Raw genomic sequence first — 26,735 nt, 5'->3', positions numbered from 1 at the left:
CTAAGTCTTCATTTAACACCCTTTTCACCGTGGTTCTGCTTAACCCCATCTGAAGGGCCAACATTTTCTGCTTACGTTTGGGATTTCTTTGAATTCGCGCCTTCACAGCTTTTATCACTGCTGGAGTCCTAACAGACCGAGGGCGACCACTTCTTGACCTGTCATCTACACTAGAGTCTTCATTGTATCGTTTGATGGTACGATAAACGAATCTTTTGGTTATATTCAAATTTTTCAGTATGTTAAAAATTTGAATTGGCGCGTAACCGCAACGATGCAACGCAATAACTGCAACACGGTCTTCTTTAAGCGTCCACTCCATATTTAAAAATGAGTAAAAATTCTAAAAGTATACATTTTTATTTTCACGAACAATTCGAAATTCGAATTCAATCAACTTTTTTGTGGCCAGCATTCTAAAAGAAAAGTTTTTACTGTGTGACAATACTTATGACCTGACTAGGTATATATATAATGATATTGGGTACTCCAGAATAAATAAACAATAAAAGACTTAATTGCGTTTTCTGTTATGTGTATAATGAGAAAACAACATTTAAAGCCCTTAATTTAATAAAATTATTATATTAACAAACTGAACTTTCTTTTTACTTAATGTCAAACTTCACTGAATGACATTTAAGAAAAATCCTTTTTATAAAACTAAAGAGTTTTAGACTATGAAGGTTTTTCTTTACATCTCCCCCCCTTAGGGAAACAATTACGTGTAATTGTTCATGTAGGAACTGATACTGGAGATAATTTTGTAATGTGATAGAGGTTCGATTCCATTTTTTTGTGTCCGATATCAACTAAATATATTGAATTTGAAATCTTTTTTAGAATTTTGAAGGGTCCAATTCTCAATTCATCCATTTTTTTCCTATTTAATCGATTTCCATTTTCTACATAAACTTGGTCTCCAACTTTCAGTTCACATTCTTTTCTATTAATATCAAATGCTTTTTTGTTATAATTGTGAGATTTAACTGTATTCTCAAAAGCTAATTTTCTGTCTCTCTCAAGATCTTCAATTGTACCATTTGCTTTTAGTTCCAGTGGTAAAACATCCACATTTTTACCTTCCAAAAGGTATTTAGGGGCAAACCGCGTGACCGTGTGTTCAGTTTCATTGTATTTTTCCACACATTTCTGTGCAATCGATGTCCATGCTATTTTTTTATTATTTTCATTAATTTTACATCGAATCTTATTAACTAAAGTTTGATTCAATCTTTCATTAAGCCCATTTGAAAATGGTGCATCTACAGCAGTGAAAACCATTGTAATATTTTCCTTTTTCAGAAAATCTTTAAATTCTTTCGAATTTATGCCAGGATATTGGTCTGTTAATACTATGTCAATATTATAGTTTTGTGTCACACTTTGTATAAGTTTTATAAAATCTCCAGAGCTTTGGTTCCTAGATGTTAAAATAAATGCATATCTTGTAAAATGATCTACTAAAAGATGCATATATTTTTTGTAGATCGTGACCCTCCAAAACCTCCAACTGTGTCAATAGATACTATCTCGAATGGACGTGTTGCTGGACCCAAATGTGACATTAATCCAAATCTTGACTTTCTTCTTGACTTATTCCTTATACAAATTTCACAATTTTCACAAATATTTTTAATGTTTGCGATCATATTTTTGGCCTCGTAAAAAGGCGTAATTTTTTTTATTAATTGCGATCTCCCTATATGGCAGTAGCTGTTGTGAACAGCTTTTATGAAATTCTTACTAAATTCTTCTGTAAGTACGATTTTTTTTCTTCTTCTGTTTAACTTGTAATATATTCCATTTTCGAAGATATGTTTTCCATTTCGTAGATCTGTATTTGTGTTCTGATCATTTTTTATGTCATTTAGGCTTATTAAATTTACCACTCTTAAAAAATCATCAGTGTTTTCATAAGACTCTAGAACAGGATTTCTGCTCAAACAATCAGCTTCCTGATTCGATTTTCCTGGATAATATTTTATTTCAAAATTATATTGAGATAAATAGTACATCAAATCCCCTAGTTCTTCATCAGTTCTGGCTCTAACATTCATATTCTCTAATGGTTTATGATCTGAATATACTATAAATTCTCTTCCCATAAGCAAGTGCTGCCAATATTTCACAGCTTCTTTTATTGCCAGACATTCTAGATAGATTGCCTTCTTTTTCTTCTGGGCCTCTGTTAGTTTTTTTGAAAAATAAGAAACAGGTTTACTTATACCATTTTTTTCTTCTTGTTTTAGCACCGCTCCCACTCCTTTGATACTTGCATCCGTGTAAATATTTATCGGTAATTCAGGATCGAAAATCTTTAAAACTGGTTCTGAACATAGCAGTTCTTTTGTTTTATCAAATGACTTCTGACATTCTGTAGACCAGATAAACTTCACATCCTTTCGCAACAGATTGTGTAACGGGTCTAGTATAATTGCACTATGAGGTACAAATTTGTGGTAAAAGTTTACTTTTCCTAAGAATTGACGTATATTTTTTCTTGTTTCTGGAACTGGGAACTTTTTTACAGCGGTTAAGTAATCTTTTAGAGGTTTAACTGAATTATTTTCTATTATATGACCTAAATATTTGGCGGAATTATTTGCAAAACTGCATTTCGAAAATTTCAGTCTAAATCCTTCTGTTAGTATTGCTTCCAATAGTCTTGATAGGTGCATTAAATGCTCTTTAAAAGTTTTCGAAAAAATTAAAATGTCATCTATAAAATTCACTACAAAACTCGAAAGTTTATGTTTCCTAATTACGTTACTCAATATTCTTTGGAAAATGGCAGGCGCTGTCTTTATTCCAAATGGAAGACACGTCCATTGAAAATGGCCTTCTTGTGTAACAAATGCAGTTTTGTATCTGTCTTGAATTTTCATTGGAATTGACCAAAAAGCTGAATTTATGTCAAGGGTTGAAAAATATTTACAATTTACAGTTTTTACCATCAAATCCTCTATCAATGGAAATGGTTGTAATTGGGGTACAATTATTTTGTTCAATTCTCTGAAATCTATACATAGCCTTGATTTTCTCCCATCTTCTTTTTTATATGCCAGAGTTACTGGAGCAGCAAATGGGCTGTAAGACTCCTCGATCAAATTCCTTTTTAATAGTGTTGATATTTGGGTTTCTATTTCTTTTCTATCTTCAACCGTGCATCTGTAGGGACGTTTGAAACAATACTTATCCACCATTAAGTCAATATGAGCTTCATAATCTTTTACTGTCCCCACGTCATACTTATCTTTGGCGAAGACTGCTTTGTATTTTTCTACTAATTTATTAATTTCCGACTGCTGGTAGGCATCAAGATGGCTTACAACTATTTCAAATCCTTCCGAGTTTATGTGTTCATTAAAGTTAATCTCACCATTGTATGTAGAATTAATTTCTTTTTTTAATACTTCAGGTTCTGAAAAACTTCCTTCATTTCTGTTACTTAGTACATTAGGAATTTCGACAGTTGTAGGAGAATAATTATAGCTTTTTTTATTTTTCAGATTTTCTTCTGAATTGTAGCATTGTTTAATTTTTAGTTCTTCCGTTTGTATTAGTTTGAATTTTTTTATACAATCCAAACCAATTAAAAAATCATAATTAAAGTTGACGTTATCTATTATAAATACATCCATAAAACCTTCAATATTATAGATTTTTATTTTTAATGTTACAATTCCTTTTGTTTTCTTCTCACCATTAATAGTTTTCAAATTAACTTTTTCTATATCACCTGAATTTTCTTTGGGTTGTATTTTCAATAATTTTGCATTGATCAAAGACACATTTGACCCAGAATCATAAATTCCAGATACTTTTAAAGTATCATTTAATGTTAACTTGACTTTTATTAATGGTGGCACCTCTAGTTTTTTGGATTCTTCTCATTTAATTCGATTTCTAATTCAGAATTATTTATGTTTCGTACAACTGTTTTTTTATTATTTTCCTTAAACCAACAGCTTTCTTCGGGATGGTAACGTTTACCTTTTTTTTCCTTTAAACATATTAAGCAAGGTTTTATTTCTTTATTTTTTCTATAATAATATGTAGTATCGGAATATTTAATATCAAATTTATTATCAAATTTATTTTTCCCTACAAGATGTTCTAGTCTTCCGATTTCGTTATAAAGATCTTCTGTTCCCTGTATGTTTTCCCTATCTATTTTGTCAGCAACATAATTAGGTAATCCGAATGCTATCAGGTCTATGAGTGTCCCAGTATCAATCGACTTCCTGACTTCTAGCAACAATTTTTCTTTCTTTAAAGCATAGTCAAGTAAAGATCCAACTTGATATTTGAAAGCTAGAGCATATTTAACGGGTGACCAGCCTTTGCTTGCAAATGTCCTGCAAAAATTTTCTTCCCATTTTTTCCATTCTGAGTCTATATTCAATTTCATTAACATACAATTATACCAATCTACACTACTGTACTCCAAAAAAAATTTTAAAATTTCTATTTTGTTTTTGTCTTCTATTATTTTAAAACGCTCACATTCCTTATTGAAATCTTTAATCCATTGTGAAGCGTTTGGATTTCTCCCAGAAAATTTTTCAATGATGAATTCCTTAGAAATTTTGTTTAAATTTTGAGTTTCCGTTTTATTTATTTTTTCTTCAAGCATTTTTTCTAATAATTTTTCAACGTTCTGATTCGAATCGTCAATAGACTTAGCATTGCTCTCCGAAATTTCTTCCAAATAAAAATCATCAAATTGTAAATTTTGATCCTCGTCTAAATAAATTCTTGACATATCATTTGTCAAAGTAATCCATACTTTTCTGGTTTGGTGTCTTTTGTTTAAAGATTTTTTTACCTTTGCATAATTTGAAGTTTTTGTAATTTCTTCATGAAAGTTGGCATTTTGATATTCGATTGGTATCCCAAAAATCTGTCCATCAGGTGTAGCAATTGAAGTTATGCATATAACATTTGATTTTCCATCTTCCGTTGATTTCACAGCAAAATCAAACCTTAATTTTTCCATTTTATTCATGGTGTTGCAAAAAATGTTGTTTTATAATGATATTGGGTACTCCAGAATAAATAAACAATAAAAGACTTAATTGCGTTTTCTGTTATGTGTATAATGAGAAAACAACATTTAAAGCCCTTAATTTAATAAAATTATTATATTAACAAACTGAACTTTCTTTTTACTTAATGTCAAACTTCACTGAATGACATTTAAGAAAAATCCTTTTTATAAAACTAAAGAGTTTTAGACTATGAAGGTTTTTCTTTACATATATATAAATGAATTGCTGTTCGTTAGTCTTGCTAAAACTCGAGAAAGTCTGGACCGATTTGGCTAATTTTGGTCTTGAATTATTTGTGAAAGTCCAGAGAAGGTTTAAAAGATGAAAATGCTCGGAATTAAATAAAAATAACAATTTTGATGTGTCTCCCCCGTCGGACGGATTCCTTTTGTTTGTTTTAAGTTTATTTTATATAAAAGTTTAGGTCTTTTATTTATCGATTGAGGCACTACGAAGTCTGCCGGGTCAGCTAGTTCTTAAATATATTTGCTTTTTTTTACGTTTGGGCATCTAGTTTGTTTTTGTGCTTAGGTGCCTTGTCAACTCAACGAAATCATATCTTTGTAATTTGGGGACTGGGAGCAATTCATTAAATTTCAAATCAAGCGGATAAAGCAAAGAATACCAAAGTATTTCGCACTAGAGATCCCTTTTCCAAAATGAACTGATACCGCAGACCCCTATACGTAATTTGACGTTAAAATCATATCTCTAGTTTTCCCTGTTTACACAAAAAATAAACACAAATTTAAAAAAAAACTGCGATTGGTTAAATTATCGTATTTCCATGTGTTCGAGTGGACCCTGTGTTCTTATACCTTAGATAAAATATATATTTTTATTGCGTATATGGGTGGACGAGCTCGCGGCCCACCTGGTATCAAGTGGTTACCAAAGCCAATTCACATCTATAACATAAATGCCGCCACCCACCCCGAGACATCAGTTCTAAGGTCTCAGTTTTTACAGTCAACGACTGCCCCAACCTTCAAACCGAAACGCATTACTGCTTCACGGAAGAAACAGGCAGGGTAATGGTACTTACCCGTGCGGACACAAGAAGTCCTACCACCAGTAAAAAATTTAAAGGATAGTTTTCGAAAAAAAAACCCGGACAAAACATTAATTATACACATTCGAAGATATCCTCTACTTTACTCTAATTTCGAATGTGCCAGCACGGGTTTAGTATATATATATACCTAATACTGCTTAGTATATATATACATACATATTATGTAATGCTTATAATAACCGCGGTCGTTGTCCGTGGCTACCACGACGTAAATGTCGGCACACCCTGCGAAAGTCAAAGTGTCAAATCCAATGAAATAACGTCTACCCTTAATAAGTAGAAAATGAAAGAGTTATTAACTACACCAAAGGGATATTCGGTTCGGTGAATGTTACAACCGAAACCTTCCCATCGTCGAGAATAATTGATTGTAACTAATTGATGAGACGATTCATGAACAATATAGTCTTTTGCCGTTTCGTACTTTATTGGTGGTAGGACCTCTTGTGAGTCTGCGCGGATAGGTACCACCACCCTGCCTATTTCTGCCGTGAAGCAGTAATGCGTTTCGGTTTGAAGGGTGGGGCAGCCGCTGTAACTATACTGAGACCTTAGAACTTATATCTCAAAGTGGGTGGCGCATTTTCGTTGTAGATGTCCATGGGGTCCAGTAACCACTTAACACCAGGTGGGCTGTGTGGTCGTCCAGCCATCTAAGCAATAAAAAAAAAAATTAAAAAAAATCGTATCGCGAAAACAAAAGTGAAATTGTGTATAATGAATTGGGAATTCGCAAATTTACAGAATAACATAAAGTTACCAACTTGACATTTGCTCTGGCGATAAGAGCTACATTTGAGAATCATATTTGAGACTGACCTGCAATCAGGCGAGTGGCATATTTGTAGCGATGAGCTCCGCCGATCACTTAATATAACTGTTAAATTAAAAGAATAACCTCTATAGAGGTTTCTCCTTTACAATCTGACTGTCTTTGATTGTACCATAAGAATTCGTTGAAGTGTCTTCAAACAATAAATTATTGAGTAAAGAGTCGAGCACTGATCCAACGACTTCCGGTTTGTGAAATGTAGTTATTTCGTTAAATAAAATTAGTATTGCTCCATTAAATTGTAATCAGTTTCTGTAATCGACATTTCGAACCTCAATATTTCTAGTCAATAGACTTCAACTAATTCACTTCTGTAGATCTGCAAAGTAAACCAACGAGAAAGTCAATAGTATAATTAACTTTAACAACGTTTGTATACGATTACTGAAAATAGAAAAAATGCAATCCATAAGTATTATTTCCATTCATTGTAACTTGCAAAGGCGTCGACGGTTATTCAGTTTTGCTATCAATGCGGTTCGTATTTTTCTTTAATAGCTATCATTTCCTTCTCCGTTTCTTGAAGAGTAAAGATTCTCCTCCATTTTGCTAATTTTTAACGTAGCTTATTACTATTTGTGTATTATTTTTCCGAAGAATGCTTACAATTGGTAACCATCTTAGTCCATCTTTTTTTAACTATAAGTAGTCTGCTCATTTCTCCTATAGTTTTGGAACATGTGTTAGAGAATTTACGATATTATTTCTCTTTCTTAAAATAATGCGACGCCTTCTAAGTCTCTCATAATCTTTGTTCAGTTTAAATCTCTTTCACTACATAGCTATGAGCCAGTAAACAGTGAACATATTATTGTAACTGTCTTGAGAAGTTTCTAAATATTGGTGTGTCCATTTAAATAATATATTGTGATTGCATGCGCATTCAAAATCTGTCGAGTCAAAAAGGGCAGAGTCGTATACCACTATTTCTAACCCTAAACACTTAGAATAAATAAATGGGCTTGCCAAGCGGGAACAATGAAAAGTTTTTTGACAGAAGCGAAACTGAGATAGCTATAGATTTGTCAATAGTGAAGGTTCTCTCAGTCGGGCATTTGTCTCTTTCTAAGTGCCGTCTTGAGACTTCTACACGTGATGACTAGTTTGGCAGAAGAAAAGAAGGAAAATGTACTTGAGTTTCACGTGAACGAATTTGATATTGGAACTGTTAAAGGTATTATTGGGCCCGTTGACAAACCTAATAATGTACGGGAATACATTAATCATCAATAAATGCAGTACATTAACGATTGCAAAAAAAAAACAATCTGATGTTCGCAATTGACATGGCTACTGTACCGAAAAACTGGTATTTTAAATTCATTTAAATATATTATATACGTCTCTGCGTTTGTTTTGCCTTGTATTCGTTAGAAAAGTCATTCGACCGCGAACGTCTCATCGTGTAAAAAAGACATCGATACGCTGACATTGACATAGTTGCCGGCCCGAAACTTCCTGCCAGTTCCCTCTCAAAATACTATTTGTTTAATGTATTTTTTTCTCCTGTCAGTTTCGCTTCGAAACCGCTCATTAATAGCATTTGCAGAATTTCGCATAGTAAATTCTGGCCACTCAACGATCCATCGACACATTGAAATCGATATTATTATTCCATAGGTTGGAATATTTTTAAATAGAGTTTGGTCAAACATTTGATAAATTCATACAGGATTGGTGTACTGAAGGCGTTTAGGACCACGTTTTATAGTTAGGTATTTGTATGTTGGGAATATCAACATTTCTCCTAAGCTAAACAAATAATGTATTTCATTTTCAATATAATAATTGAATAGGTTTCGTGCGTCTAAAATGTAATCTCTGCGTATTTTTTAATCAACCGTCCCTAATTATGGCTTAGTATTTCAAACGCAAATGGTTACGTGAGATAAGCCAGCGGCTCGCGTGTGTACGTTGCTTTATATAAGGCTGTAGTGAAAAGTCGAAGCTATAAATATTGGATGTGATCGTCACGCCGACCCCCGCTCCTGGGAATAGGCTCCTCCCATGTCCTATATAAACTTGTTCGAATATTTTCTTTCTTAATGGGTGTTTGGTTAAATTTATCTTCGAAGTAAATGACAAAAGCGATGACATTTAGTTTTGCGACAAAACAATTGACGAGTCATTGGAATAGCTTGAATGAACTCACGGCTCACGGTGGTCAGTGGTTATCGGAACCCTATGACGCTATTATAGCATTATAATACTGTAAAACTGCAACGTACCTTGAGACATGAAAACGAAGTCTGAATGTTACTTATAACTGCTTTCCCATCCTTGGAACCGGAACGCACGGTTGTTCGGTGCAAAAATAGGCAGGATGGTGGTACCAAGCCGTGCGGATCACACCACACCCTACCACTAGTATGGTAAGCGCCGGTTCGCGATTGCAGTATACTGGTCTTCAAAGAACGGTGCTGCCCATTCTCCATTCATTTCTTTAATAGCCTTTTATGATACGCTGGGGAAGTGATGGAATGGTGTTATTAATGGTGCCAGTTAGCCAGTCTGAACAATTTTTTTATTCCTTCATTATTCTTGAGAAAAATCAGCGAATATTTAATACGGAAATGAGGGCCCCGTATTCCGAGAAAAGTTTATTAAGCTTGTTAGGAAGATGAATGTAGCGTGGTTTAAGGAAAAAAATACTTGGTATATTTTTACCCGTTGAAAGAAATTGATATTAATTTCAACGACTCTTCAATGTGTAATGGGGTTTTATTTATACTAGTGATCCCACAGTAGTCGAAATTCAACTATAATTAATTGAAATTACAAGTTTGAACATTATTATTGGTCTATTGTCAAACACAATTATACTTCTATAAATAATATAATCACAGATTTCGCCTAAACTGCACTATAGATAAATAATATTATAGACAAACAATATTAATCTATTCTCAATTTTACCACAGACTTTAAACAATAACAAAAGTTTGACAAATAAATAACAAAAGACAATTGACAGTAGACAGACAAAGAGTACATATATTTTTATGTATGTGTTGTGTCAAATACATCGTAGTGTGTGTAATCCTTTTTTATTGATTTAATGTATTTTTTATGCATAATTAGAAAAAATAATTAGCATTTTACACTTCTTCTCTATACTCTCTATAAGTATAGGGAATTTCATATTCCTCCGTTCGCGCAAGTTTCGTAAAAAGGGGTACAAAGTTTTTGCTTCACGTATTAATATATAGATTTCATCAAACCAACACAATGTTTTCAATTTGAAACGAAATTAATTTGAATGTAACGAAGTTAATTTGAATGATGTGGCCGCACAATTGGCCAATAATAATCTAATTTATGCGGTTCAAACAGAACATAACTACCCTCGGATATCAGGAAAACAGCCGCGAAGATGCGGCTCGCCAAAGTTATCCCTAGATACGCACATAATGGGAAATATATACCATAGTAGCTCGGAGTCAAAGCTCCCGGCGACGGGTTACATACCGGAAACGAAAGTTTCGGCGCCATGACGACCCTGCCGCACGCAGCGTATTGGAAAACTTACCCACTCGCCCATACTAGCAATACCCCATAAAACCTGTTTGAAATACGAAATAGTTTGGTAGATTTGCGCTTACTTTCGAAATTGGAAATATAAGTTAACAGCTAAAATAGCTGTGTATGTGTTTCCTTTATTAAATTTCAAATAGTAATACACGTTTAACAATAGAATGTTTCCAATAGAAAATTATTCTCTGATAAAAAGTTGTTTGAAGTTACATAAAGAATCCTATTGTTTTAATTACAAAACATTTCATTTAATAAAATTATGTTAACTTATTAGGATGTAATGTATAATATAATATAATATAACCTTGATTTATAAGTTTCTAAGTGCTCTGAACCCAAAGTAACTTTGAAGTTGGTTCGTAACTTAAATTTTATTTGTAACTACCGAACAGCTTGAACTGCTCGCGAACTATCCAATGTAATTATTAAGTGTTATTGGTGTACTTTTGCAACTATTGAAATTTTTCTTTACCTCTTGATAAATAATACGATTATTAATAATACAATTATTTACCCAAAGATGGTTTAATTTGGTTCCAGTAAACATTTTCTTTTGAGTAGAGGTTTTTTTTAATGAATGACGCCTAACTAACTAATTTATTGATCTGTCTTATCGGAAAGTTTGTTGTTAAAAGCCAACTTTGAAAACCACTTGAATTTAACGCTCCCTAAATAATGTTTCTGTTAGTCTTAGAAATGATGATGGCACATCGACTAGTTTGATTTATTACAATATCTGTAGTTTGGAATGTGGAGATTGCGAATGTGGTTTCACATGCATAAAAACATTTCGAGAAAAACAGGAAATGTGGGAAAAAATATCATATCAGAGTAGGTACGTGGGAAACTATATGCGTCTATGGTGGTTTTTAATACGCTTTTATTAGCTTCAGACGTATGTATGTTAGTATGTAACGGAATCTTTGAACATGATTTTGACCCCTTCAAAACGTCGGATTAACTCGAAATTTGGTATACTTATTGAGGACCTAGACAAATCAATATTAAAAAAAAAATATTTGAAAACAATTTAAATTCAACTAAAAAAAGCGTGTGGTGCATGGTATTAGTAGTTATAAATATTTTATGAACAGATATCAGTAGAAGGGTTATTTTGATAATATCCCGAAAAGCACCCCACGCTTTTTTACAATAAAATAATTTATGTCTTAAACTATTTTTAATTCAAATTTATTAAAATTTACTTTATTTTTAGTTGGATTTTCTATTAAAGTGTATTTTGTTAGTTTTTTTTGAACTATTATTTATTAATTTTTAAAGTGTAGTACGTTTTAACTTTACAGTATATTCATCAAAACAAATACATAAAACTTACACTTAGAGAGAAAGAAAAAAAGAAATAATTCACCGAAAGCATTCGAAGCACATACGTCAAACATCAAAATCCTTATATGATTTATAAATTGTTCTTGACTCCCAAAACACGAAGTAAACATGATTTACTTGATATTTTGAGGCGCGTTCCTGTTTTATGTGACGCTAAAGAACACCGCTGAGAAACGGCCGGAGCGTAAAGCATTACGTTCACGGCACACCACCTATATATACAAGCAAACATTACGAAAAGAATGGCCGTATAGCTAGATAACATGAAAACATACGAAACACACGCTGGGAAAACAAAATGGGACAATAAGAATAAATTAACAGCACGTAACGAACGGGGTCTTGTTTACAGTAATGCAAGTAGACACTGTAACATCAATACGCATACGTGCAGGCTAAAAGAAAAACATGTTTCCGGTGATGTAATTCAGATATTACAAATTATGATACGAAGTGAAGCGACTAGAGATTATTTTAACATGTGGTAGGGCGTCTTGTGAGCGCGCCCGGGTAGGTACCACCACCCTACCTACCTACTTCTGCCGTTAAGCAAGCAGAGTAATGCTTTTCGATTTGAAGGACGGGACAGCCATTATACTGAAAAACTGAGACTTAAGTCTCAAGATTCGTGGCGGCATTTACGTTGTTGATGTTTGTGGGCTCCGGTGACCATTTAAAATCAGATGTGAACTCGTCAAACTATTATAGCAACAGTAAAAAAATTAATGAGACGCCATCACGAATTAGCAGACTAATGGCAGCCTTTTCCTAATTACATAGACAAAGGCCAGTTATATCCTCCGTGTCAACTGCCCACTTTTTTCAGCAGGGAACGTTTATATTCCGCATAACTTACAAAATGTATTTTAATTACTAAATAAGACATGAAGTTAAATATAATAGATCTACACATTGATATAGCTCTATCCTATTACCCTAAAATGAGTTCAATATTTCTCGAACGTATGTATAATACATATATCTACTTCTTTGGCACATGCTGTAACTGGAAAGTGGATTCTGTTCTGGAAAAAGTTTTGTTAAAAAAATGGATTTCAGATTTTAGTTTAAAAAATAGCTAATTTTAAATGTATCTAGAAATTTTATTATGACACATAACGTTGTGTTTGGCTGTTTGTATAACTGCTCTCTAATTTCAATAGTAATTTCGTTTCGGAGCAGGTGTTTGTATTTGATAACGGGCGTGTAAAAACCGCACGTGTGGTACTGGCTTAATGGGCTTGGAAATTTGATAAAAATACCGGTCGCTCGGTGTGGCGGGACTTAATCTAATTTTAGTGGCTAGCTTTATATCAACACCGATATTGGTTTAGTTTATGTTCTCATTTTGAAGGTACAGCTTTATAAAAGTTAGGTCTGGGATAAACTTTTGGACCGTTTGTTTGTATAGTTTTAATTCTATTATGAATACTAATGTATATAAATTTGAGGTGGGTCCAAAAATCTTACCAAAGGATTTGCTGCTATAATTGCTTAATATTTTTTGTTTTAATTACGATCAGAAATAAGATATGTCTTACGGTTCCACTAGTCTTAAGTTGAGTGAATTGCTAATGGAAAATCACATTGTTAGCTGCTATTGACTACAAATGTAAGGTTTTTTTTTAGACAAGACATGATAAAAAAATTAAATAGAAAATGAAAAAAAGAAGGCTTCTCCGATGGGTCCAGTAGTTTTTGCGTTATGCTAGAGACCTACAAAGGTGTATGTGTGTATGTACTTCATCTAAATTTAATCTAATTTTTTTGAGGATATCAATATACAGACCCACGTTACGATATCGCTTAGCTATAAATGTTATGTTTGTTCATCAAGCAGCCATTCTTACGGTATTATGCAACCATGAAATTATAGCTCTAATTCGTTTACTGTTATTTCCAATTTAAATTTTCGTGGAAAACAACAGTACGGGTTAAACTGTTACTTCAGTCCGTACCGAACTATCTGTTAGAATATTTTCTGAGAACTCAATACCTAATGGTTCTAGTCAGTACATAAGCACGTCTGTAACCTCGTCCTGGCTAAATATCAATCATATGTGACGTTATATCATTAGGATAAATAAATAAATATATTAAATAAAACCTAAAAACGGACATTTAAAAGGCAAAAGCTAAATATAGAAAAGAGCATCGTAAAAAAGATGTATCTTAAACCGAGAGAGTGGTATCGTAAAATGCAGAAACTCATAAGAAAAATTACTTGTGGTGGATAGTCCACGGTAACTATATATATTTTTGATACAACCGCTCGTTTAATAACGTACTTTAGATACGAAGGGCCTTTATGGATCATTTACCTTCAGTTCACCTAGACTTTGATAGGTCCAATGCCCACCGAGGCTCATGTATTCCCCAATTAACTCGGTCCGAACTTGAGCAATATTGCGTAACTTATTCGAGCTTTACAAGCTAAAGCACGCACCGTTGTGTTTCCAGTTTTAGCTTTTACTAATTTACGTGACATTTCTTAGAAAGTGTAGGGGTATATGTTCATATGTTATTCGTGTATGTGGGTTGCTAATGCCGAAAACCATTAATATGTATTGGCGAATACAAGAATCCTGGTAAAAATGTTTATCACGTTATTAATAATATCAAGATATTTTCACAGACAGATGTGAACAACAATATTCTTAATTTATTCGGTCAACCGAAAACAAACATTAATGCTACGCAGGATCTTTTGCAATTCTATGTACATCCTAGGCAGATTAATTACAGAATCAATACGACTAATTTTGGATGCCCGTTCTTTAAGTTTGTTTTGTTCAGAAAACTCCACAAAATTTGGTAAAAAAAAAAGTAAACAAACAGTAATATCGTTGATATGTAACGAATAATACTTTTAATGTTAAGGTAACCAACCACGCTATGATCTCGTCGAGCTTTGTTAGTTCAGCTTGTCAGACCATACTGTTAATACAGTTATGGCGCCTTTTTATAATTGCAATAAATATTATATTAAATAAATTGAAATTAATATATTCGTATATGACAGGATAAACGAAGAACAACTAAACATTTTAATTCAAATAATTTATAAGGAAAATGAATAGCAACACCCTGTATAAAGAACCTATTCAAGCGGAACACGCAAAAACACGTTCTTAAATTTAAGTGTTTTCTTATTCAATGTGTCCCGCGCATGGAGAACACTCTGTCATATTTACGTTTCATATTGTAGCGTGTAATAAATGAGCTACATCCCTAATTTAAAATCTCCCGTACGCTGTTGTAGCGTACGTTGTAGTTGGGCTCGGTCGTTGCTCTCTTGCTCGCAACTGCCATCCCTGGTTCCCTTCGCTTCGGATATTATCGGGCATTCTCCGTGTGATAATAATCGCGAGAGCAGACCTAACGGTCCCTTTAATACAAGGGTACGTCCTGGATTCGACACAATTGGCGTATTTTTGTATTTCGAACATGTTAAGAGTCCTTTTAAATATTTTGAATTTTTAACATCAAATGAAATGTAAAAGTAAAAATTGATTAGTTTGAACTAGCTTTTGCCCGCGACTTCATCCGCGAGGAATGGTTCACAAATACCGAATGCTTTATTTTAGAACAAATTTTGGTTAGCATAAAAAACGTTATAGTGAGCCGACCTTAACATATGGACATATGCTGTCGCGGACTTTGTTTAGATTTTTTAAAGGGGAACAATTCTGTCATACATTATTTTAGCGGAACTTTAATTGTTTCTGCAACGCACGCAGCGGAAGCTCTCAAAAGGGAAAAAGCCCGATTTTGAAACATTCTTTATTTGGTGCTCCGCTTGTATTTATTGGTCTTAGCATCTAACACTGAAAGAATTTTTCAAATCGGAGCAATAGTTCCTGAGATTAACGCGTTCAAACAAACAAACTCTTCAGCTTTATAATATTAAGTATAGATTTACATTTACATCTTCGTTTCTCCAGTTCTTCACGGTAAATAGCGTGCACGAATCTTTTACAATATATCAGTCATTGATTAAATCGCTTCATTAATGATTACATTTGCCAAGTTTCTAGTTTTATATGAATCCACATATTTCATTTGACTTTGGAGTCTCTTGTCTTCGTATTGTATTTATTACGACAGGAACTTGGCTACATCATTAATGATTACATGTGAGTGAAGTGTTGAGTCAAGAAATATAGTTTAAAAAAAATATTAAATTAGTTGCTTAGAAATACACTTGTATATATTACGCTATTGAACATAAGTATGACGCGATTCAGAAAACTAATAATATCTTGTATCGAGCACTACTCTAAAAGCGCTTATAAACTTTAATAACTTTATCTATCTTCTATATATATAAAAATGAATTGCTGTTCGTTAGTCTCGCTAAAACTCGAGAACGGCTAGACCGATTTGGCTAATTTTGGACTTGAATTATTTGTGGAAGTCAGGTTTAAAAGGTAGATAAATATGAAAATGCTCGGAATAAAATTAAAATAACAATTTTGTTTATCCTTTGATGTGTCCCCCGTCGGACGGATTCCTTTTGTTTGTTTTAAGTTTATTTTATACAAAAGCTTAGGTCTTTTATTTATCGATTGAGGCACTACGAAGTCTGCCGGGTCAGCTAGTATTGAATAAAAATATCATGCTACTTTTTTATATAAGAATTTTATATGGTCCATGAAGTGAAATAAAAATAGCATTGCTAGAAAAATCTGTCCAGAGCACACCTCTAACATTTTATCTATACAGATTTTCTTTTAAATATTTTCGGCTACCCGAATGAGGTACAATTATTTCGGTATGCTAATTTCGAACTTTGGATTATTCAGATGCTTATGTCAATACATGTCACGAACCAGCGGGCAAATTCATATTGTTGTGCGTAACCCCACTTACATTGTAATGGTAATGGGGTACTGCTGGTACTTTAATGACAATAGGAAGATCAATGCAATTCCAGAAATATAATTATTACGGCCCGATTGTTCTTATTACAATCGAAGGATATCTAAATGACAGGGCTATTATTGAACTTATTGGTAGAACTGATTGTCTTTCATCTTTAGAGTAATATTGGAATAGATTACGTTTTATCCCCAAATATCTTCCGTTAGTGGTTTCAGATTTGCTCGAATATAAACGTTTATTTTTACTTGCTTAGCTGAATACGGAACTAAATTATATATTGTTTCCTTGACAGGGCTGTGACGGACCCTCGCGATGGCCGGCGGGTGGCGCTCAAGAAACTGCCGAACGTATTCCAGTCGCTTGTCTCCTCAAAACGTGTCTTCCGCGAGCTCAAGATGCTCTGCTTTTTCAAGCATGAAAATGTAAGTTAATCTGGTTGGTGATTTAAATTTTACCTACACTTATGATGTAGAAGCAGCTTGGGATCCTAAACAAAGAATAGGATGCTAATAATGTAGGCGGCGGCTTGGCTCTGCCCATGGCATTGGTGAAATCCATGGGCAACGGTAACCACTCACCATCAGGTGGACCGTCTGATCGTCTGAGCACAATAAAAAAAATCATCTTTTTTCAAACCAAAATCACGTCCTGGAAGCCATGGCTGCTTTGCTGTAGAAATCGGCGTAATGATTGTTCCCATAACGAGCTGCCAGTAATCACCGTCTTTCAAATTGAAAGCAATTCCTTCGTGATCATACAATAAACGTCAAATCCGAAAATGATAACATAAATAAACAAATTGATGATATTTACATCACATACACAAATATACACTCATCTTAAATTGTATTTGATTAAAACCACAGCTCTTTCCTTTGAACACGAAATACTGTATTAACTCGACCTCTTATAGAGAAGCAGTTTTGTCATCAAAATATCTTTGGTTTTCTCATAATGGGGCGACTTGTCAGCCGTCACTATATTAATCTCGCTTCAATATTTTTTTATTGCACTTGTCCCAGACGAGCATACGGCCCACCTGATGGTGAGTCGTTACCGTCGCCCATGGACTTCAGCAATGCCAGGGGCAGAGCCAAGCCGCTGCCTACCGCCAAAATTTTATCACAATTTAAACTATTCATGTTAACCATAAATTATTCTGAACCAGTGCTTTAATCAGATCCGATACTACCATAATTTGATACGGAGCCAATTAATTTACCTGAAACATCTACATAGTCATTGTGTTTTGGATAATATGAATTGGACGTTACCACGAAATAATTATTATGATGCAGAATGCGGCTTCGCTCATAATTTATTCATTTTCACTGTTTTATCGATTAGCGTGTGTTGTTTTCATTTTGCGCGCATTTGTCGCTACGTACAAACCTGAATAAGGATGTCGCCTGTGGTTGTGCACTTTGCTTTATATCTAAATAACAAATATGTACGTTTTTATGCAAAAAGTATCAAAAGTTTGTAAGACACTTTGATTATAAAGTATCAAAGTTATAAAGTATCAAAAGTTTGTCATAGTTGGATTATAGGTACTATATGAAAGAAAATTGGATTCATTGTGGGAATTCATTCATCTCTGTCGTGTACTTAAACACTAATGGCCGTGACGTCATCATCTTCTACCCTCAGATACAGCCCACTGAGTTTCTCGCCGAATCTTCTCAGTGGGTCGCGTTTCCGATCCGGTGGTAGATTCTGCGAAGCACGGCTCTTGCTAGGGTTCGTGTTAGCAACGTCGTCAGGTTTGAGCCCCGTGAGCTCACCTACTAGTTAAGGTTCCGCTGAAATAGCCTCTCACGGCTATCAGCTTAGGTAGGAAAAAAAAAACATCTTCTTCCCTTTTAGTTATTTGACAATAATCTAAACCGCCTGTTTTGAAAATGTCTTACTTTCATTTCTAAACGGAATTATTAAATCCTTGTTATGTTAGATTATAGATAATATCGGGATAATAAACATAGCCAACATCCCTATTAGCATTGAAATGAGAAAGTCGGTGGTGAACTCATTGCGGTGGGTAATAACGTGTCAGCTTGACATTTGGCGAGTTCGAAGCTTATCGCTATCGACAGATCTGTGAAAGGCGGCCTTGTGTTAATGAAGTGTTTCTTTGTCTTTTCAGGTACTATCGGCGTTAGACATCCTACAGCCACCTAGCCTCGACTTCTTCCAGGAAATGTATCCTTTTTAATTGTTTTTTCGTGTAATGTTATTCGCTCGGCATATTTTGCAGATGACGATCTCATGTTATCTGACCTCACACGTTATCTATCCAATATAGCATTTACCAGCGTGTTTTAGGCTATCAAAAATAATTTTGTTATTAAATTGAATATCTCCGTATTTTGTACGCTAATTTCAGTGATTTATCTTTGTTAGATCCCTTGAGAGAATGTTAGATTTATAGGCCTGTTATAATTTGTATTTTTTCGGTTTATTGCAGAATGATAACTTCTCGAGATTCTTTACTAATTTGTTTAGGAGACGAACACTTTGTACTTTAGTTACTGCGAAATTGATTTTTGTTTATTGGGTAACAGATCGTTTTTACAGATTTGTCGAGACCATGGATTTTTTGTTTTTTTTTATTGCTTACATGGATGGATGAGCTCACAGCCCAGCTAGTGTTAAGTGGTTACTGAAGTCTATAGACATCAACAATGTAAATGCGCCACTCACCTTGAGATATAAGTCCTAAGGTCTCAGTAGAGTTACAACGGCAGAAATAGGCGGGGTGGTGGTACCTACCCGCGTGGACTCACAAGAGGTCCTACCACCAGTAAAACTGCAAAATTGTTTTTTTTAATGGTTTATAGATCAATATTCGCACGATTTGTCAAGACCATGATTTTCGGTACAATTTTTCGTCTAAGCTGAGGTCAATAGCTGCGTGAAATCGTGTAGCTGTATAATAGGTGATCTCAGTGGCTTGAGCCATCGACGTTCGCAGCTCGGATAGCTCTGGATTTCATTGTACTCGGGTAGCGGTCACAATTTATCTTTTTTTTTTTTTTTTCGTTTCGGCCGCCACATAAATTTCAGGGCGCGGAATAACGTTGGGTTTATGTTTCAAATTTTATATCGCGCAGTCTATTGTGATTTTTATGAGCCGCTGTGATCTTTACGGCTTGATGCATTGTTTCATTATGCCCGAGGGTGAACAGAGAACGAAGCTGAGAATAACGGCGCAGTAAAGGATGTAAGAATTTAAACTTGTTAGAAATACTAGAGGTCCCGCAGTAGTCGAAATTCGACTATAATTAATTGGAATTGTAAGCTTGTAAATTATTATGATTGTATTTTATACTTCTATAATCACAAATTTCGCCAAGACTACACTATAAAAAATATTAACAAAAACAAACAATATTTAATCTATTCTCAGTTTGACTACAGACGTCAAGAACAAAAGTTTGACAATAAATAGTATGCATGCGTGTGTGCGTCAAATACATGGTATATTGATTTAATGTATCTTTTATGCATTATTTAAAAAAAATATTAGCATTGTGCACTTCTTCTCTATATTCTCTATAAGTGTGGAAAATTTCATACTCCTCCGTCCGCGCAATTTTCGTAAAAAGGGATACAAAGTTTTTGCTTCACGTATTAATATACCTAGTCAGGTCATAAATTCTGTCACATGTTTAATGTAAAATAATTGAAACAAGTGTATTCATTATGTAACCATTCATATACCAAAATGAACTTAACAAAACATAGATTCTTATGACACTAAAGTTTATTCAAAATGACCTCCGTGATTTTGAATACCGGCCTTCAATCAGCGCGGCCAGTCGTCTATCGCAGCACGAACGAGGTCCATGTCAATATCGGCGGCTGCCTTAATCAAGGATGTCTTGAGTGACTTCAAATTGGGATGAGGCTTTGAGCACACCTTTTCCTTCAAGTGTTGCCATATCTTGTAATCTAACGGATTCAAATCTGGACTGGAGGAGGGCCAGTCTTCGTGCCGGATGAAGCCGATTTCACGCGCCGCCAGCCAGTCTTGTGTGCTCTTCGCTCTATGAGCTGGCGCCGAATCTTGTTGGAATACCCAGTGCCTGTTATTGAACATGGTATGAGAAACAGGTTCCACAAGGTTCGTCAGGACTGTATTTTGATACACAACTGCATTCGTTTTTACACCTTTCTCACAAAAATGTACCTCTGTTAAGCCCCAATAAGAAACTCCCAACCATACCATGAGCGAGGATGGAAAATGACCTCGTTGGACACGCGGAATACGGTTGCCGGCTTCTTCACTACTGTGTGCGTACACCTTATCATTTTGTTTGTTGTAGCTCTCTTCTACGGTAAAAATGTTTTCATCCGAAAAAAGAATTTCCCGATATTTTTTTCCCGCGTACCGCTTCAACAAAGCGCGGCATCTCTTCAGTCTCAGGTCCATTAGACGAGCATTCAAACGATGTCCTGTTTTTCTTCGATATGCCCGAATCCCTAAGTCTTCATTTAACACCCTTTTCACCGTGGTTCTGCTTAACCCCATCTGCAGGGCCAACAGTTTCTGCTTACGTTTGGGATTTCTTTGAATTCGCGCCTTCACAGCTTTTATCACTGCTGGAGTCCTAACAGACCGAGGGCGACCACTTCTTGACCTGTCATCTACACTAGAGTCTTCATTGTATCGTTTGATGGTACGATTAACGAATCTTTTGGTTATATTCAAATTTTTCAGTATGTTAAAAATTTGAATTGGCGCGTAACCGCAACAATGCAACGCAATAACTGCAACACGGTCTTCTTTATGCGTCCACTCCATATTTTTGTAATGAGTAAAATTCTAAAAGTATACATTTTTATTTTCATGAACAATTCGAAATTTGAATTCAATAAACTTTTTTGTGGCCAGCATTTTAAAAGAAAAGTTTTTACTGTGTGACAATACTTATGACCTGACTAGTTATAGTTTGAAATTAGAAATATTGAAAGTCGACCAAGTAATCGTAACACTCTCTCCGTATAAATTATTTACGTCAGAATCTGTACATGTCCGAATGCGTTTGTTACGAGTTCCATTGATGTATCTGTTTAGAGCAATTCTAAACATGAAGTTTTTATTACTATTTTTTGAATTTTGATATAGAATAATAATTTTGACAACACATTCATTGTAAATTCAATCAACAATTCAGGTCGTACGTGCACGTGTTGTAACTAATTAAAATAAAATAAAAATAATTCTTCTCTCTGAATATATCAAATTATTGAAGCGACCAGCACAAATTACAGTCCACGCTCTATAGACACAGTATCGAGTCGTGTAATGCGCTCGATTGTTAAACGCACGTACAGACAGACATTTACGATATCAGATGTTATTGAATAATGACTGATCGATCGTTTTGCATGTTTACTTCATAAAATTATGTTGGATTTGAGGATTATTGCGAATACATATATTTTTTTCTATATTGAATTTTCAAAATCTTGATATAGTTGAATATAATTTTACAGCTTAGTATCGCCTTTATTATTGTTAGTAAATTAATTACGACGTTTCGATTACTTTACAGTTTTCCTAGTCACGGATGACACCACGGTAATAATAAATGTCTAAGACTCGTTACAATCGAAGAAAATACTATAAAATATTTATATAAAAATGAATAAATGAAGTACGTTTTAGTTCTTAAGACATATTCTTTATCGGATCAAATCAGTATCAATAAGTAATAATAATAATAATAATAATGTTTTTATTTCAAGTATCCATGACTCATATAAATTGTTAATAAAACTTGACCTATGTTAGTAGTTATATTTAGATCACAATGAATTACTGTGGTAACATCCCATGGGAGATGGCACCACAGCGACCCATGTATATACAGTCCAGCCTGCTTGCGATCATGCTCAGGATACTGTTGGAGCTGGCCCTCACTCTGTTTACCAGAGATGCACACCTCTTACGCATGGTAGCGTAAAAACAATCTATGTGCGCGTCTGCAAACATCCCTGATGCGCTACAAAAGCGGGGCAGCACCACCAGCACCCTAAACGCGTTATTGTATTGAACACGGAGAGCATTGTACGATCTTTGAGTATATCCAGCCCACAAGCTGCACGTGTAAAAGTTAGTACAGTAGGCCCTAAAGAGGGTGACCTTGACTTTAAGTGAACACCGTGCAAACCTGCGAGCTATCATGTTTGCTCTAACCGACAACGCTCTCCGCTCTCGTTCAATATCTTCAATCTCTTTGAGATCAGGGGTCAACACATGGCCGAGATATTTAAATTTATAAACTCTTGTCAATGGCGTTCCGTTGAGTACTACGGGAGGTATTTTATCATGCGTCCCACCCCTGGTCTCAAAGACCATGATCTCCGACTTTTTACAGTTGTACACCAAACCGTGTGATTTGGCGTATCCCTCACACAAAGAAACAAGTTGCCTTAGGCCACAGATAGACGCGCTCAGCAGCACCATATCGTCTGCGTAGCTGATGTTGTTTACGCACACCCCGTCTATGAAACAACCAATCCTGGTCCTACTGAGCTCGCCGATCAGCTCATTCATATACAGGTTGAAGAGCGTAGGCGAACTCAACCCGCCTTGTCTCACCCCGCACTCCAACCTATACGGAAGAGACAAAGCCCCAGCCCATCTCACATTGTTGATCTGGTTCCCATACCAAAACTTTAGAATGTTATTTATTTCCGTGGGTAGTTTAATATTTTCCAACTTTTTCCACAAGAGGTCATAGGAAACCAAATCAAACGCCTTGGACAGATCAAGAAAGCAGGCATAAACAGGTGTTCCTCGCCGAGTGTAGTATTTGACAGCATGCTTAAGACTTAAGATTGCACTCTCTGTCGACAAACCTGAACGGAATCCGAATTGGTTATCATGAAGATTTACATATTTATTTAGTTTAAAGTTAAGCATGCTGTCCAACACTTTGGATATAACAGTAGCTAGTGAGATAGGCCTATAGTTACTGCTATCTGCAAGGTCTCCAGTCTTATTTTTAGCTATTGGTACAACTATTGTTCGTATCATTTCCCTTGGCAAATAACTATGACCCACACAAATGTTATACAGCATTGAGAGAACCCTAGAGATGTGCACGCCCGCATAACGCAGGTGCTCAATGCTGAGCCCGTCATGTCCCGGAGACTTACCACGTGACATTGACCTAATTGTCTTTTTAACATCCTTAGACGTAAATGCCACTCCAATTTCCCTGCCGTGCTCAATATCAAGCACCGACCCAGCGAGTCCTAAAGTAGATTTTACAAAGAAGCGTTCTTTGAACATGTTGGCAATTTGTTCTGGTTCACTCACGCCACCGACGCTCACAGGTATTGTCGGCCTATTCTTTAATTTATTTGTGTGTTTCCAAAAGCCACGAAAATCACTTTTAGAATGGTGTGAGGCTAGAATATCCATTTTTATTTGGTCCTCATGATCTTGGCACCACTTTAGTCTAGACTTGAAAACTTTTCTAGATTCACACATATCATTATACGCATACCCAGAAGTAGGTTTACCGTACCCTACCCACAACAAAAACTTTTGCCTAGCTTCCCTGTGAGCCTCGGCAACATGCTTATTCCAGCCCACTACCACTCTTCTAGCACGTTTTACAGCGCCCTCCCGACCGTCCAATGCAGCTGCACTTAGGGCATTTACAATATCTGTATACAATTTATCTATAACTGCTATGTGATTTACTTCAGTACACACACCATCACAGCATTTACTGAGTTCATGAGGAAAGTCAATTAATCTTAATCTTTTATTACATTCTTTCTGATAAGATTCTATTTGATCAGGACTTCTCTCACCCCAAATAACGTTATTGGATTTACTTAAACAAACATCAAGTCTTTTTGCAGTTATTTTATCTAACCTACATTCAACTATCAAAGGATAGTGATCGGACCATAACACGTCATACAACACGTATACATTCTCAACCAAGCTCACAGCAGCTTCGGTAACCACGCAATGATCAAGCCACCTCTTTGACATATGAGCCTCGCTTAAGAAAGTATACGTGTTAGATCGTATTCCTAATAATTTAGTATCTATACATATCCATTTTTGTTCATCACAATATACAGATAACTCATCATAAAATTGTTCGGAAGGATGTGCATTAAAATCACCCAACATAAAAACATGGTCAATATGACAGCTCTCAATAATGGCACTCACCACACTCAGTATATCCGTAAAATCCGTAAGATTTGCCGTAATGTCCGTCGGCATGTATACACTAAACATTAAAAAGGATTTATCCTTTAACATAACTTTTATAGCACAAATACGTGGGTTATCACACTGAACAATCACTACATCCTGGAACAGACTGCGTCTCCACAGTAGGGCGACCCCACCGTGTGGCCTACCTCGCAGAATACCCGATGACGTATCCACGGCTGATACTCCAGTGCAGCTAAACTCTTGACTAATAGTATCAAGAAATGAGGTTTCATCGGGCAATAACCAAGTTTCTTGAAGCGCTATGATATCCGATTGTTTACACAAGTCACGGATATTTTGAACAGAGCGCTTAACATTCTTGCAATTAAAAGAAACCATTTTATAAATATCATTCATTATTATTAATATTGTGAGTGCCGGGTACTGACGTGCGTGCTTAAATAATAATTTGAAATTGAAAGTAGTTTCTTTATTAACTATACACACGTACATAAACACGTACGTAAACATATTTATCGTAACAAAAATCTCCAATATCAACAACGATTTAAAAATTTCACAATTGAATCCAAATTTTATGAACGTAAAAATAAAAAAAAAAACGGCCGCTGTTAAAATTTAAACATCTCGCATTTAAAACATTCATACTTGATAGTTCGAATATTGGGAATAAAAAATTGAATGGAAAGTTGCACCGAGGGTGTGCGGTGCGGACCGGAGATGGCGTCAGCTGGCAAGTACACAATACTCCGAGCAGAGCCGCCCTGCCAACGATTTATTCCCCTTCAAGTTTTATTGAAAACGGAATGGCACTCGGCGTTCCGCACCAACTGAAAACCGCCTCAAAGTGCCAGCGTCCTTATGTAGCCAGACGACTTTCAAACAAGGCTCATTACAAACCTAGAATTGGGGCGAACAAAATTACTATTACATTTGTTATCTTATCATTTTTTTATTTATTGTTTAGATGGGTGGACGAGCTCACAGCCCACCTGGTGTTAATTGGTTACTGGAGCCCATAGACGTCTACGACGTAAATGCGCCACCCACCTTGAGATATCAGTTCTAAGGTCTCAGTATAGTTACAACGGCTACCCCACCCTTCAAGCCGAAACGCATTACTGCTTCGGGGCAGAAATAGACGGGGTGGTGGTACCTAACCGTGCGGACTCACAAGAGGTCCTACCACCAGTAAACAATGGGCATATCATTTTAATGGGCATGAAGAAATATTAATATTGCTTGAGTAGGTGAAAGTGCCACGGTGTTATTTGGTGATATAATAAATATGCCGTGATTACTGCCACCCACTCTAAACATGAAGTTGAAATCTCAATTGTTTTATATAATGGCTGTCCAGTCCTTCAAACTGGAATGCATGACGCCGAAATAGGCAGTTTGGATTGACTTACCCGTGTGGACTTTCAATACGCCCTGCCTAACAGCATGTATTCGCCATTGAATCCCTTAGTCGCCTGAAGAGATGGGGTGGTGCTATCCTAATACATCATAAATAAATAAATGGAATTGTTATTCACGAACGTATACACTTTATTTTTAATAGACAAAATATTTTATATTAAAACATATTTTATAGAATCTGAGATGTCCCATTCAATATGTTTGGAGGTGATTTTTGCACATAGTTTTTGCTAATAGTCTCGGAATTGTTCGGAGTTTGGAGTGTCCTAATATATTTTATTTATTATAAAAAAAAAGAACACAATATTCCTAACCTAAAAGTACATGTTATTATCCGCATGTGTCCTAATGGTGTTCTTAATATTGTTATAA

The 26,735-nt window shown here is 35.2% G+C and overlaps 1 protein-coding gene across 4 annotated transcripts in view; it reads left to right on the top strand.

Annotated features, from left to right (window-relative positions):
* The window catches only part of nmo (serine/threonine-protein kinase nemo), a 156,293-nt gene that overhangs the window by 60,416 nt on the left and 69,142 nt on the right, over positions 1-26,735 (top strand). For all 4 annotated transcript variants that reach the window (XM_089730157.1, XM_089730156.1, XM_089730158.1 and 1 more), the window contains exons 2-3: positions 17,019-17,148; positions 18,870-18,925. In XM_089730157.1, coding sequence (XP_089586283.1) covers positions 17,019-17,148; positions 18,870-18,925 — 186 coding nt within the window. The remainder of the gene's footprint in view (positions 1-17,018; positions 17,149-18,869; positions 18,926-26,735) is intronic.

The sequence above is a fragment of the Bombyx mandarina genome, chromosome 10 (assembly GCF_030267445.1).
Source record: "Bombyx mandarina strain Sakado chromosome 10, ASM3026744v2".
NCBI classification, from domain to species: domain Eukaryota; kingdom Metazoa; phylum Arthropoda; class Insecta; order Lepidoptera; family Bombycidae; genus Bombyx; species Bombyx mandarina.
Note: the sequence above shows the minus strand (reverse complement) of the source record. Positions and strands in the feature narration are given on the sequence as shown.